The sequence below is a fragment of the Elaeis guineensis genome, chromosome 3, assembly GCF_000442705.2.
Source record: "Elaeis guineensis isolate ETL-2024a chromosome 3, EG11, whole genome shotgun sequence".
NCBI lineage: Eukaryota > Viridiplantae > Streptophyta > Magnoliopsida > Arecales > Arecaceae > Elaeis > Elaeis guineensis.
The window spans coordinates 100,922,497-100,937,774 of record NC_025995.2 but is presented as its reverse complement, the minus strand read 5'-3'; the positions used below and the strand labels follow the sequence as shown (position 1 = coordinate 100,937,774).

The window sequence follows — 15,278 nt, the reverse complement described above, 5'->3', positions numbered from 1 at the left end:
TGGCTCGAATAATGAAGTCCTAGGATAATTTTTGGGACTTATGGACCAAAAAAGGGTTCTGTACTTTGCATAGAAGCATTTCACAAGTTAGTATCATATTTACTTTGGCAAAATGAGACACCAAATATGAAATGTCTCATTTTTCTAGCATCTACTGCAGTTTACTTTGGTTTTGCATTTTTATAGTGGGATCAAAGTCTTTTTTAGGGCTTCAAGTATTGTTCATCTTTTACTTTTGTACTTTTGTTTTTGTCATCAAAAGTCAGCTAGACATCATCTCTTCATCCTTTTTTTTCAAAATAGTCTACTATAACTAAATTTCATATTAATAGAGGACTTATACTGGGACTTGTGTATGTCCTAATTTATATGGAAAAAGGTTAGTCACATGATTCTATCTACACTACAATCTGTGTTGAACGTTTACTCAATTTTTTCTTAAAGTGTTGCCACCATATTTTTTATATTTGTCTTGTAACTCTTTAGAAGATCCCTAGTAATAGATATTCCTACTGGGTCTACCTAGCAATTTGTGGAGCACTTAAAATTCAGTCCAGAAAAGTAGTCTCATATGCTGTACTAAAACCTATTTATGGCCATATTTTCTTTTATCTGTTAGCGAGAATACTTGGAAGCATTAACAGGCTTTTAGATGCTTTGCTTCCAATTCATTGAGCAAAAAATTTCTTTGCAATTATAAATTTATAATAGAAAAGAAAAAATACATTGTGATTTTAAAATTATAAGTTGTTAACCCTGTTTTGCCATGCATGATAAGGACTTTGCCAAGGTACAACATAGTTTTTGAAGATCCAAACTTAGAGCAGTTCCATTTCATGTGTTGTAAATCAACTTATAATCATGTAAAGAGTGCGAACATGCCAATTTTATGATCTATGTTATTCTGTGTGGGTTTAAATATAAAAATGCAATAATGCAGTCCATTATTATCCTAGCTTTTTTATCTTTTCCCCTCTATGGAGACACTTTGAACAATGGCACATGCAAATCCATTGGGCTCATTGAGGCTTCATTCATGGGAATTTAGGGAACAACTGAGCAACCCTCTTGCTATGGTAGAGCACCCCTAGCTTCTCCAATCTCCACAAACTGGCCAAACAAAGCAATTTACTTGAAGATTTTGCTTTATTGTTTTGCTTCTTCATTGGGCTAGCAAATTCTCTAGGTTACTCATGTCAACATAGATGTTGTGCTTGTTGTTGAAGGTGGGGTTATTCGGTCATATATAAGGATTTTGGTTTCTCACAAGCAACACCACTAGCTAAGAGAGGAAATTCGGTGTATATTCATCCCATAAGCAATACTTATAAGTAAGTGTGTGATGTCTATCGTAAATTGGTTGTGGTGATGGAGACCTTTCATTCTTCGGTTGATCGTCGACAAGCGCTCGTGCCTTCAGCTTTTGATTTCTCTCGACGAAGCTAGTCTTTAGACACTTGCCCTACTTCTAAAGATAGATAGAAAAGGTTGGGGAGTGCCAGATGTGGAAGCAGTTCCAGTCCCAGCTGCTGAGGTGGCGTAGTGACAGGCGAGAGCAATAACAAGAGAAGCAGCGAAAGATCCTGCCAGAAGAAGGTCCGGCATCCTACCAAGCTCCCTCCAATATTTTGGATAGTATTTATGGTTCTACCTTTTTCTCAGCAACTGGCTTTCATGGTTTTAAGCTTTTTTAACAAAAGCAATTCTCTCTTCTGCGGATCTTCCTCCAACAGAGGGAGGTATGCTTGCCTTACAAGATGAAAAGACAATCGAAAGAGGGGTTTTACGGACCACACATGTGTTGTGGATAAGGAGGGGGTCTTCTGTGAGGACCGTGTATAGGGTGAGATTCCAAGGCAAATGAAGAAGAAGAATGATCACATGCCCGCTTCTAGTGATGGATGATCTTGCCGCATCTTTTCAAAGTGAAAGGGTGGCTGTGGCCGGATCTATCTGGAGGTTGGACTGAGACTAGGCAACTGAGCTATATCAGGGACTTAGCCTTCGATAGGACTGAAATCTTCGACTGGAACGAAGCACCTCGAGAGTCGAACTCGAGTACTTCTTACGAAGTGCCTTCTAAAGAAACCCAATTTTTCTTTTTGCTTCTTTTTCTTTTTGACGAGTGTTATATCAATACAGTCACATGGATCATAAATGCATGAATGTGATGGCCCAAAAAATCTGCGGTTCCTAATTTATCATGTTGAGTTATATACATATCCATATACACATACACGTACATATATACACAAACATACATACATACATGTATGTACACACACACAAAGAGGTTATATATATATATATCTATCAATCTTGTCCGCAACTCTAAGATTGAGATTGCGGTTCATATTTGGATTTTTATGCTAGGTTACATGGACTCGGATTCATGTCTCTGGTGTGCCTCTAAACGTCAGATCTTCTAATATCTAAGAATATCTTTTTACGGAGCCGTGTCGAAGAGTCACACCAAATATCCATGCTTACATGTTGGGTGCACGTACTTGAGGTATACTATGGCTATATTATGTTGAGAGGTTGTGTTAATCACATATATGTGAACCAGTCTTTTCTAGGATCCTGAGTTTGAAATTGTGGTTACTATTTGGACTTGCTTGTAATTAATGTTTAAAAGTCTTCACTTTTCTTTGCTGGAAAGCAGCAGCAAGGAATAATTTGTGTTCATTAGGTGGTTCCTCATGCCTCCAGGTTTTATATAATTTAGTAAAACACAATAACAGATGCAGCTTTGTATGGGGAAGAGAAAGTGCAGAACTTCACACACTCCATTATTAAAATTCTACGATGAAAAATTATATCCAAGAACCTACCTAGACTTCGTAGAATCTGATGACTGCAATAGAAAGAAAAGGAGTGCATAATTGATTAGAATGGAAGGGATGGCTGGATTGAATAGCTGCTACCTTCTTTCCTATTTTTTCTTCTTTCCTATTTTTCTTCCTCATTCTGCTCTGTTTATCCCTTTTTTTCTTTTCACTCCTCCCATGCCCTCCTTTCCTCATCTTTTATTTGCACCAAAGATAAATCAGATGCTTCCCATGTTTATCACTGGCATGATAGCGGCCAGGCACCTCTTTGATTTGCAGAAATGAGGGTCCATCATAAACCATCTAGTCTTCTGATCTCTGGAACGTGATCATGGAATTGTTTGAGACATTTCTTTGATGTTTGAGAACCTTTTGGATTTTTAGATTACAATGAGCATTTTGCACATTTAATTTTAGGTGCCTTTTGGATGCAGGCAAATCGGTAAGCTAAAACCCCAATTGCAGCAAATGAGTTGGAGGCAGCTAATTGCGGTTGTTTGGCTGTGTACAACTCATTTTCAGTGGTGCAACTGAATCACCAAAAATGGGTCCCAAAAAATTGCAAGAACTTTTGTAGCAAAAATTGGCAACAAAAGCCTTTGCAACTTATGTTGCAAGTTGTGTGGTAAGCCTTTTCCACTTGCATGATTGAGAGTACTCTCCCACCTCTTGTCCCTTCCCTTCCTGTGATTGCTTGCCCACATCTTTCACCTCTCTCCTTTTCCATCACTGATTCCCACCATCCTCTTCGCCTTTGCATTGCCATGTGCCATTATCCTCTTCTCACTTGCACCATTGGTTGCTTCCCTCCTTGTCCACCTATCTCACTTGTCCATTGCCTCCCTTCACCACCTCTACCTACTTACCTTTGTCCTTGTCCACCTCTTCTCTCTCTTCCACCATTTCCTCCTCTACTAGTAACAGTCCATTATCGTCCTCTTATGCCTTCACCCTCTCCCCCCACTTCTGATGCCACCCTCCTCTACTATTTGCCACCATCCTCTCCCCCATTCCACTACCAAACACCTCCTTCCTCCTCTTCCACCTCTCTTGCAATGTATGTGTGTGTGTCTTATATGTGTATGTATGTGTGCATATGTATTTATGTGTATATACATATGTATGCAGGTATTATATATGTATATGTATGTATATGGTGTATATAGTTATGTGTATGTGTATATACACATACAGGGTGCATACGTACATATATAAATACACACACATGTATATATATGTATATGTAATCAACCCCCTGCCTTCTTCCACTGCCACCTCTCTCCACCATTATTAGCTGTCCATCATCTCTCTCTTCTGCCACCCTCTCTCTCTCTCTCTCTCTCTCTCTCTCTCTCTCTCTCTCTCTCTTTCTGGTAATCTAATCTCAACAGTGGAATGAAATAACACAATGCATTTGCAGTTGTAGTTGCATGCAACTAAACAGAAAGCAGTTCTTGCAAATGCTAGTTGTATGCAATGTTTCTCTTGTAAGCGCAAATCATTTACATTCAAATGGATTTGCAAGCAACCAAACAGCTCTTGAAAATTAGCAAACTTGTTTTCGTATTCATTTTGGTACTTAGCTGATGCCTATCTCTTATTACTTATTTTTCAAGCATATCATCTTGAGTTCGAATGGTTTGGTTTTGAACATAATGTTAAGCCCTCATTCTATAGTAGCCTACTTTTGATATTGAGTGCAGTTAGTCATGTCTTTCACCAGCTAATTGTACTTGTCTACAGTTTCCTGAGTATACTTTTGCTGCTTTTCTTCATTTTTCATTGTCATTATTGTTAATGATCACTTATGGCATTTCTTGACAGGGCCATCAAGGTTGTGTTAATGCAATTGCTTGGAACTCAAAAGGCTCTCTTCTAATATCTGGATCAGATGATACAAGAGTATCTTTCTCTGAACTTATGTGTCAAAAGGAATATGTCATGTTAATTAGTCTGAAAGAGTTATGTCAATATGTTGGTTTTGATGCTGACTTATATGCTACAGTATTTTTAACTATTTTGTGAAAAAGTGAAAAGATTAAAGTGAGTCATGCAATTTTTTTTCAGTATATGGTAGATATTTTGTATTGTTGAAAATTTGAAATCGCTTTATGATATGTTGTGCCCCTTATGTGAAAAAAATCTGATAATATTCAAAATGAATAACCCACACGGTATTATGCATATATGTAAAAGAATGCAGATTACTCATTAGGTCGGAATGTTCTATTTTTTTCCACAGAATTATTAAGACATGAGCAATATGCACTATTTGACGATTCACAGGGTGATGCTACTTTCTTTTTTCTTCTTAAAGTTGATTCTTTGATAGATGTAGTGTTAATACTCCTTGTAGCCCTGTAGGAACAATTTAGGTGCTGGTAGCAGTGGACATGCCAGTCACTAGCTGGCATGACATGTGTATTGTTTTTCCATGTTAGCACACGTTCTGCACCATGCTGATATAAAAATAAAAAGGACTTGGAACCCTTTTTTAACAAAAATATTCTAAGAAAAGAATTAATAGGTTCTATGCCAATCTTTGCTGAATGCATCTAATGGCCCGGCAGGCACTGGTACTTTGCCTTGTTTATGTAGTGTTGTAATTGGGTGGTGATTTGATGCCATCGGGCAATGCTATATTTATATCAAGATTGCTACAGATATTGCTAACTAGATAGCATATTATGGTGTAATACTGCTTTGTATTGAATCATATATAGGCCGGCATGTTATGATATGCAATGGAACTGATATAAATAATTGCATGGAATGCCGAACGGCACCGAACCGAGTGGTTCGGAGTGTGCTGAACCATATTGATAGCTTATCGGTGCTGTTCAGGCATTCGGAGAATGCCGGCAAAAATAGAGTGAGGGAGAATGAATGAAAGGAAAAGAGATGTGGGGAGGGAAGGAGAGGGAAAGGCCGACGGTGGTTGGCGGAGGGCCACGAAGGCCTCTGGGGCTCCGTTCTCCTTTGCAAGAGAAGAATAGAGAGAGGGGGGAGGGAGAGGAACGGACCGAGGGGAAGGTGGCAGGAAGGCCATCGGAGGGCTGTCGAGGCCCCTGTACGGCAAAAATCGACCCCACAATGTCAATGGGATTGTAATAAGGGCGTTGCATGGTTGATTTTTGCTGTTCGAGGGGCCTTGACGGCCCTTCGGGGGCCTCAACGGCACTTCGATGGCCTCCCCGCTATCTCCCCTCAGTTCGTTCCTCTCTCTCTCCATCCTTCTCTCTCTCTATTTTTCTCTCGTGGAGGGTGGAGCCTTGAAGGCATCGATGGCCTTTTGAGGGCCTTTATGGCCCTCTGGTGGCCACTGCTGGCCTCTCTTTCCTTCTTCTCCCTTTCTCTCTCCGTCTCTTTTTCTCTCCAGTTCTCTCTCTCTCCCCCATATTCGTTTTTATATTGGTTTGGGCCCGATACAGGGGCATATCAACCCGTTCTGCTGATCAACTAACATGGGGTCCAATTTCGAGTCGGTGAATCTTGCATAATGGTATAGATCAAGGTTTTAAAAATCGATATCAGTGACCGTTTCAGTCATCGACTAGTTCGGTATGGTATCGGTTCGATATCATATCAATACGATATGATGGGCGTGTCGGTCGAACCGGCATGTCAATTTTTTTTTGCTTTTTTTTGGGGAGGGGTGTCTAATCAAGTTTTTATGAATTATTTAATATTTTAAAGTTCAAATTGATATTTAGTGGCATTCATTAATGTTCCTATCACTCTGATAAATCTTTAATCGTATGTGACAAGAATCTAAATATGATATGATATTATTTAGCATCTTAAATAATCAATACATGGACTAGATATCATTAGATTCTAAAATGCTTAAATCAATTAAAAAAATCTAAAAATACTCAATACGTACTGATCATGAGAATCTAGTCGACTGTTGATATCCATAAATATCTGAATTATTTACATAGTCAGAAGGAACATCAGTCTATCCCTCTAGCCACATAGTATTATAATTCTCTGCTTATTCCATAAGGTAAACGTGCTGGATTATAACTCATCCTCGATTTCTCACTAAGGTTATGGTTTTGAGAGGTATCGTCGGACTAGTAGTCTGGTTGTGAAGGGACTCATCTAAATATACCGACAGCAAATTTCGATCCATAAGATGCTCCGGACTGCATAGGATAGTAGCCACTAGGAGATGTTTTCGATGCATCATATCCATATCTATATCCGTAAGGATCATAGACTGCCTGTGGCTGCGGATAAGAGGATCCAAAATATGAGGACAAATCTATACATCTATGGATTCTACTCCACGTATAAGGTCATTTGTAGCTGCATCATATCCTGAACGACTTCGCGGAGTTCGTCGTCTGTATGAAATTGTATCATCACTGACTCTATTAGCTCGTACACCATGGTCCCTATCCTACGTGACGTGTGTAAACTGAGACTCACCAGTGAATTGAAAATCACCAACCGACTGCGTCTCTTATCCTTCGATCCCTCCGTAATCATCAGATCCATGAGTAGCTGAAGAACTATCATCACTGCTCTGTCTGATGTCTGAATCAGAGTGAATTGAATGCTGTCTCTCTATTAGGGCTGTAATTGTCTTTTTTTTTTAATCTTTATGTATAGCAGCTGCCTACCCTCTCGTCATGCCCTGCTCTGGCTGTCTAGGCTGCGAGAGTGGATGCTGTGGTATATCGACTGAAGGTCTATGTGAAATGTTACTACTTGCCCATTGAGAGACGTCCACCCCAACTTCGTTAGTAATAAAACTGACAGGTCATGGAGGCTATCCTAGCTCATCAAGCTCTGGCTCCTGCTGCTGACTCATAACCCATCCGATCATTGGATCATCATCTTTATCAACAAAATCACTCGTAGTCGGATCTGAGTACTTCAGCTAAACTTTCTCCTCAATGCATTTAAGCCTTAGCCTCAAATTATTGTGCACATACACAAGATCATTGAGGCATTTCTGTTTTAGACGGTTCCTCTGCTTGCTATGGATAAGGACAAAGGTCGATCAGTTGCACTTACATCCACTCGATGAAACCATCTGGAAGAGGATCTTGATGGCAAGATCCTTCAGATTTCGTATGGATCCACCAAAATGTATCCATCATTCAACTGCAAAATCATTGAAATTTAGCAAAATCAAAAAGAAGATTCAATATGTCAATATGATAATAGATTTATTAATATATATCTGGATTCATCTTTGATTGATTTTTGATCGCTACATTACTTCCAAATGATTTTGTGTCCTTCCTAAATATTTTCGTTTGTAAAAAAATTATTTATTATAATGTCTTGTTGAAGATACAGCTAAGTTAATAAACATCATTGAACTTAACTTGTTCAAGACACATAGCTGCGATGTCTGGATCGGGATCCATCTTGTCTATTACATTTCGTAGGACGGACAAAAGCTCTTCATCCATGCCAATCTGATAGCATTGATGATCCTGAAATCTCGAGTTCAGATAATAAATTGCACATAGATTTTCATAATTGATTAAGTTTATTTATACAAATTTTGAAAGAGTTTTTGATTTGCTGCTTATCTGTTAAATGTGACTTCCTACCCATCTGATAGCATTGATGATCCTGATGTACTCATCGACATGCTGTGGATTTGCCATCTTGATTTTTTTTTTGCCCTCTCTATTGTATAATATAAGAAGTCCATCTGGGGTATCGCTCACCATCCATGGTCTAAAGCACTTCATATAGAGATTTGATAGCTGCCACTATCTTCTCGGTCCGCTGCCAGAATGACTGTCTCGTCACTAAGCTCTCCATATTGCTCCCCTCGGTGCCTATCCTGGCATATCTGCTCTATTGCCACTTAGGACTGACAAACATCTGATGTAGATGTACTTTCTTATCAATTAGGCTATCAAGTACTATGTAATTAGTAGTAAACTGTGTGATGCTTGATCTTAATATATCGCCCCCAACAAACTGCTGCATGAATGATAGGATCCATGTATGGTTGTAGATGAATCTGATGATGCTTTGTGCTGACTCTACTACCTTCTGCACCCTACGAATTTTTTCAGTATCCATCAACATCAGATCGATACAATATGCAGCACATGGGGTTCAGAAAATATGCGGTCGCTGCTCCATCAATATCTTCCCTACAGCCTTATACTATGGTCCATTATCTGTGATAATCTGTACGATATTTCGCTCTTCTACTTGATCAATCACCTCTTCCAATCTGAGGATGTAGCTGGTATCGTGCGCCTCAGTTGAAGCATCAATAAACTGGTGAAAAAATATTTTTTCATTATAAGATGTCAAGAAGTTGACGATGCTTCATCTAGTAGGATTAATCCAACCATCATATATCACAGTCAACCCATACACAAGCCACTTGCTTTGATATGAGGCAATCTATTTTTCAAGATCCTTCGTATTTTGGTTAAGAAGCTCACTATGGATATCTCTTGATTCTGGAGAATCTACATCTGGACTAACAGTCTGTATAAATGAAATGGTAGAGCGATAATATGGGTTGTCTGCTGCATTCGTTGGGATGTGATCGAAGTGAAATCCAGATCCAATAGCTCGCCACATATCTTTTTTCTCATCTTTCCTCAATATAGTATCAATCCTCTGTTGCTTGGATTCTCTATTAGAAAATGTACGTGGATCCAAATTGTGGATAGTGGTTCCTATTGGAATCTCTCTAGAGGATTTCTTTCTACTGCCAAATACTTCCAATATAGATGCAAGATGGCTGGTGTCTCTACTGTCGGGCTCTCTGAGGATGTTCTTCTAAATCGTGACTCAGACTTTGCTGTAGTGCTCCCTGAGCTTGATCCACCCTCATAAGCTGACGATCCAAATCGAGCTCTATACCTGGCTATCTCCTCTAGCTACCACTGATCATCCAAGCTTGTCTGAATGACAGCTTCGATCTGTGCCTACTCATCATTTGGAACAGATCCTTCCTCTGATTTTCTGGAGTGATAAGAAGATGGCTCTGCTGCTTGACGGTCCACCTTTGTCTTCATCAAATTTTTTTCCTTCGTTGCTTTAAAATTAGCAAAGTATTTCTTTATTAACTGACGGACCTCTTGTGGATACTTATGGTACATAGCTACATTTAGAAAGCCGCCAGCCAAATGTTGCTTCAATCGTGTAACTTCTCCTTCCTTGAATTCTATACTACACCATTTATATCTTCAATGATGTCGACCTGAGAGCATCTCCCCATGCTTCCAATCAATATCATGTTCTGGATCTTTTTTCTTGTTTGATGGATCCATTCCTGAAAATTGATAAGCACATCACTTCTATCATTACGTAAAAATGATATATTTTATTTATCTAATTTTTTATATTTTTAAATTATTTATTTATTATTTTTTAAAATAAAATATATAAAAAATTTAAAAAATTATAAAAAAATAATTTGATCGTAGATCCATGTAGAATTTTATCATGGATATTACACATAATTTTCTTAGACAATTGACATGCATGAAATGTTTTTTTTTTTCAAATATAGGCCTAGGTTATTATGCGTAAGATGCATTGAAATGTTGATAAATTGACATCAAATTTATGTAAAAAGTAGCTTACAAGTCTCTAAACAATAATATAATTTTATAGTTATTTTTTAAAATTTATTTTTTAAATAATTTTTTATTTTAAAAATATATTTTTTATTAAAAAAATTATATACTTAACAAAAATTAAGGATTTTAGTATCATTGTGTAGATCATCCATAGATCTATAACATATATTAAAATAATATCAATAAAAATTTTTTTGACATGGTTTCTCTTTGTTTTTTTATTATTCATTAATTTTTCAACAAAAAAGAGAGGAAGAGAGGAAAGAGAGATAGGAAGGAGAAACATATGTTAAGGTGCTGTTTGGTAAGAGGTGATATTTCATATCATCTCAGTGATGTGAGTTAGATGATGTGATCACCTTATTTGATATTATAAAATTTTATCCCATGATAAAGGATCCGGTGATAAATTCGGTGATAGCATCACTGCACAATGCAGTGATGCTATCACTACACATACGTCAGGTGATAGCACATCATCGGATACTGGTGATGTACTGAAATTATTTTGGGACAAAAATGTTTTTAGTCCGTAAATTGGAGAGAAAATAAAAATTTTTCTTATCTTTTTCTATAGATGCCTATCTCTTAGATGTCAATTTTATTTTTATCAACAGGTTTAGTTAAATGACATGGATATCTTTTATTTATTTATTAGATACATATTTTATTTCTATAAGTAGATATAGTTAATTGGTATGGACAGATCATGCTAAATTCTTCATGCTTTTCTTTTTTTCATTTTATTTTGATGGACTAAATTATTCTTAATGGGCAGCCCTGATATTGATGGTCAAACTTGGCTGAGCCTAGTCAAGCCTAATTATATGTAATATTATCGCAATATAATTTTAATACCTTCATCAAAATAAATATCTATAATAAAAAAAATAAATATTACTATTACTGTTGCTACATGTTTTTGTGAGTAATGAATGAAGAATGTTTAATCAAGTTGTAGAGTAATTATTATGTACTAATGTATAAGACTATTTATGATATTTTATATATTATCACTATCATTATTTAGTGATATACTAAACATAGTGAAGTTTTATTTTCGGTGATATTTCAGTGATATACCAAACACGGTGATCATATATCACCCCAGTATTTGCACATCATCCCAGTATTCATATCATCCCAGTGATCACATCACCCCAGTGATTACATCATTGGTGATATACCAAACAACATCTAAAGGGCTTTAATCCACGTATTTCTAGAGTCTTCCTGCCGCTCTCAGTGTTAGGGAGTGAGAAAGGAAGTGGGAAAGAGATTGAGAAATAGAGAAGTCGAAAAGCTTCTCTATCTCAAAAGGTAAAAATGAAGCTAAACTGGGCAATGTGGCTCGGTAAAGCTGCATACCATCCGGTTTAGGGCCGAACTGGGCGGTTCCTATTTTTTTTTAATTTTTTATTTTTTTCTTGTCGGGTGCCGAAAAATAGGGCTGAACCAATCCGGTTCGGCATTGATCTGGCTCGATACGCCCTGAATCGGATGGTTCGGTCTGGTTTTCAAAAGCATGGTATAGATTATTATATGTCTCCACAATCCTATTTCTTTTATTAATTCTAATTTTTAATGTAGGCTTTTAGAAGATGTGACTACTTAATATGTTACGAAATCATGTATAAGAAGGATGCTTTTGTTTCTATCTCGTGGTACTTTGAATCATGAGCAATGCCAGATTTGAATAATTTTTGTAAATTTCACAAACCTATACTTCTTTTGCAAAAATGATCAGATAAGATTTTTTTTTCCTGGTTAGGTTGCTCTCTCCCTTCTCCTCCATGTTACTATGATGGTCTATTTTCATTGGTGAACAAAAAAATCTCTTATTATTTGTACACCATCAGTATGTGGTTGCATTGATTACTTCTCTCATATTATGGTGCCAATGACATTTTACTGAATGGATTCTATTGAATAGATTGGTTCATTCTTCCATCTGTATTTGCTCTTTAATGTTCTGTTTGTCTAGTTTGCTTCATCGGTCAATGATGGCCCCATTAAATAGCTGAAGAGAAGAAGTTTCATATCATATGTGTGATTACATCTTAATGCTTTGTGCATTCTTCTCTGCAGATTAATATATGGAGCTACAACAACCAGAGACTTTTGCATAGTATTGAAACTGGGCATTCCACCAACATTTTTTGCACAAAATTTGTTCCAGAGACATCTGATGAACTTGTTGTGTCGGGGGCAGGAGATGCGGAGGTAACACTTACTGCATAAAATTATTCTTGTTTGTCTGTTGAGATTGTTATTGTATCAATACGAAATTTTTTTTAGGTTCGGCTTTTTAATATATCTCGTTTAAGTGGGAAAAGTTCTGAAGAAATTGCTCTAGAACCTGCAGCATTGTACCGGTGTCACTCAAGGAGGGTCAAGAAGCTAGCTGTAAGATTCGTACTCTATAAGATGATATGTGTTGCATGAAATTTCATGGTTCATCTGGAAGCTGGTTTTTCTATGAATCATGATCTGAACATTCCACGTCTTAGCAGTTGTTCTTTTTCCCTTTTTTTTTTTTGAAGGAAATTCATGGAGGCATCAGCATCATATTCAAAATTATCTGAATTTCTTTCAATTTGCGATATTTTTGATGTGTTGGACTTGATTTGTTTGAACTGGATTTTCTGAATTTTATGCCGGATGACCATTTGTCATACCTAGGTTGAAGTTGGAAATCCTAATGTTGTGTGGAGTGCGAGTGAGGATGGGACTTTAAGACAGCATGACTTTCGTGAAGGTGTTTCATGCCCGCCTGCTGGATCTTCAAATCAGGAATGTCGTAACGTACTTGTAAGTGAATATTTTGTTTAGCACACTATAATTGGCCTATGTAAATAAGTTAGGTGCAACTTCCTTGTCAAGCCAATGCAAAAAGGAACTGAGTTTTTCTCTGCTCAGGAGATTTGTGAACTTATTGTTACCAATCAATTCTGCTAATGGTGTAATTGTCCTCTTTGCTTCATTTAAGGGTTTTTAGTAGCTGTTTCCTTATTGTTCTTAGTGTTTTTCTACATGGTTTTAAGTGTACAGAAGTCTGATTTATAGAATGTATTCATGTTTGAGTTTGCTGACAGGCAGGTATTTCACACACTTAGCAAACATTTATAAAAGATTAGTGTCCTATACGGATAGCATTTATATGACGAGTGCCATATATAGTGGGTATTCTTTCAAAGGAGGCAAGTGTTCTATGTGGATAACATAAGATGAAGAATGAAACTGCAGAAAGCCTCTTTTTTTGCTTTTCCCTTTCTTTCTTCCTTTCTTTAGAAGAAACTTGGCAATTAAAACAGTTGCAAGAAAAGTGCAAATTATTAGATCCAAAATGGGAATATTATTTATCATTAGACATTGGAAAAATACATCTACCATCAAGGGGTTAGCTTATTGGGTGCCACCTCCCATTCGTTCCGGTACATTGCCAAGTCCTTTGAAATGGACATCAAATTAAGTTTTTTGTTGTCATGTACAGGTTTCTTGCTGTCCAAGCATGAAGTTAGGATTCTGGATTGATATGTAAAGGGCAGGACTTTGCGAATGATAAAATTTTGAAGAAAAACTGGAAATTTGGTGCTTTGGAAGAAATGGCCATAGAAACTGATTAGTTTGATGAGTATGCATGATTGAACAAGATACAGAAAAGATCGGTAAAAATAATAGATTGTTTATTAAATTCATGATTTTTATGAAGTTGCCAAATATCAAATGGCATGCTATAAATATTAACTTGGGAAAAACATCAGGGAAACAAGAATGTTTTGATTAAATTATTTAGACACAATTGTTGAATGTTTCTGTAATTTGGAGGTATCTGTGTCTCTGACTTGATCGGCAGTTGCCTCTAAATTTAACATTTGCATGCTATAACATGTTACCAGTTTTCGAAGAAATCTAGCTTTCAGCAAGGGGTGGCATGCTTATCATGCAAATCAATGTTGGTTGCCTGACTCAGGCCAACTGGTTAGAGGTTAGAGTTCTATCTTGATGTATGTAAAAAGAAAAAATAATGGAATTATATTTATAAGGTTCAAAATTAGTGCAAATATCAGCAGAATCAATGGGTGGTTGATGTTCTAATTATGCAGCAGAAAAAATGATCGTAACTTGCTTCGGAAGGAAATGCAATATTTTCAATCCTTGCATGGAGTATGCATTACATATCTGCATATGGTTGTAAAGCGGAGTATTATGGAACAAAGAGTTGTCATTTGCTAAGAAGTAAATTGCCGAAAAAGCTACTATTTACACTTTGGGTTATACCATTGTAGGTGAACCATCTGTGTAGGTTTTTATTATCGATAAAGCACCCGTTGCATCAAATTCTATGGAAAATCTTGTGGGTTTGGATGATGAAATGTTGTATTAATTGGATTTTGGTTAAATGAGATGATGAGAACATGATATTTTCAGTCCAAATCCATTAAAAGCCATAAACACTTACTAAAACACAGAATGGAATTGATAATCTAATAATAATAGCAGTTCTTGAAGGATAAATATTAAGAACTTAAAAAAATTAGGATGGTTGGTGTAAATGCTTGTAAGTCCGTTCACATAAAAACCAAGTTGAATACAAAGACTGATTGACAAACTACAATCTTAACCAACACGAAAGCACATCCCAAAATCTTGCATGGGGCAGAGACCAGAGATTAAAGTATCTTGATTTGCTGATCTTTGCTCTATGGGCACATACTGTATTGGCAAGGTAGGGGCTTGGTAAGTTATACAATGTGCATTGCTTCATGCCAGACTTTACCGGTCTATTGGAGGTCTTGAATATCTGTCCCCATGTTACTGCCAACTTGCTTAACAGTGTGAGCAGTTAATTCTGCAGGATTGC

At 36.9% G+C, this 15,278-nt stretch overlaps 1 protein-coding gene and 1 pseudogene across 7 annotated transcripts in view; one reads left to right on the top strand and one right to left on the bottom strand.

Annotated features, from left to right (window-relative positions):
- LOC105041414 (protein ALTERED SEED GERMINATION 2) overlaps positions 1 to 15,278 on the top strand; it is a 56,509-nt gene that overhangs the window by 17,931 nt on the left and 23,300 nt on the right. For all 7 annotated transcript variants that reach the window (XR_012139808.1, XR_012139809.1, XR_012139810.1 and 4 more), the window contains exons 3-6: positions 4,656 to 4,733; positions 12,503 to 12,637; positions 12,713 to 12,820; positions 13,097 to 13,225. Coding sequence is in view for 3 of the 7 variants with exons in the window: in XM_010918384.3 (XP_010916686.1) it covers positions 4,656 to 4,733; positions 12,503 to 12,637; positions 12,713 to 12,820; positions 13,097 to 13,225 (450 nt within the window). In the remaining 4 variants the exon portion in view is untranslated. The remainder of the gene's footprint in view (positions 1 to 4,655; positions 4,734 to 12,502; positions 12,638 to 12,712; positions 12,821 to 13,096; positions 13,226 to 15,278) is intronic.
- On the bottom strand, positions 6,712 to 8,263 carry LOC114913985 (uncharacterized; annotated as a pseudogene).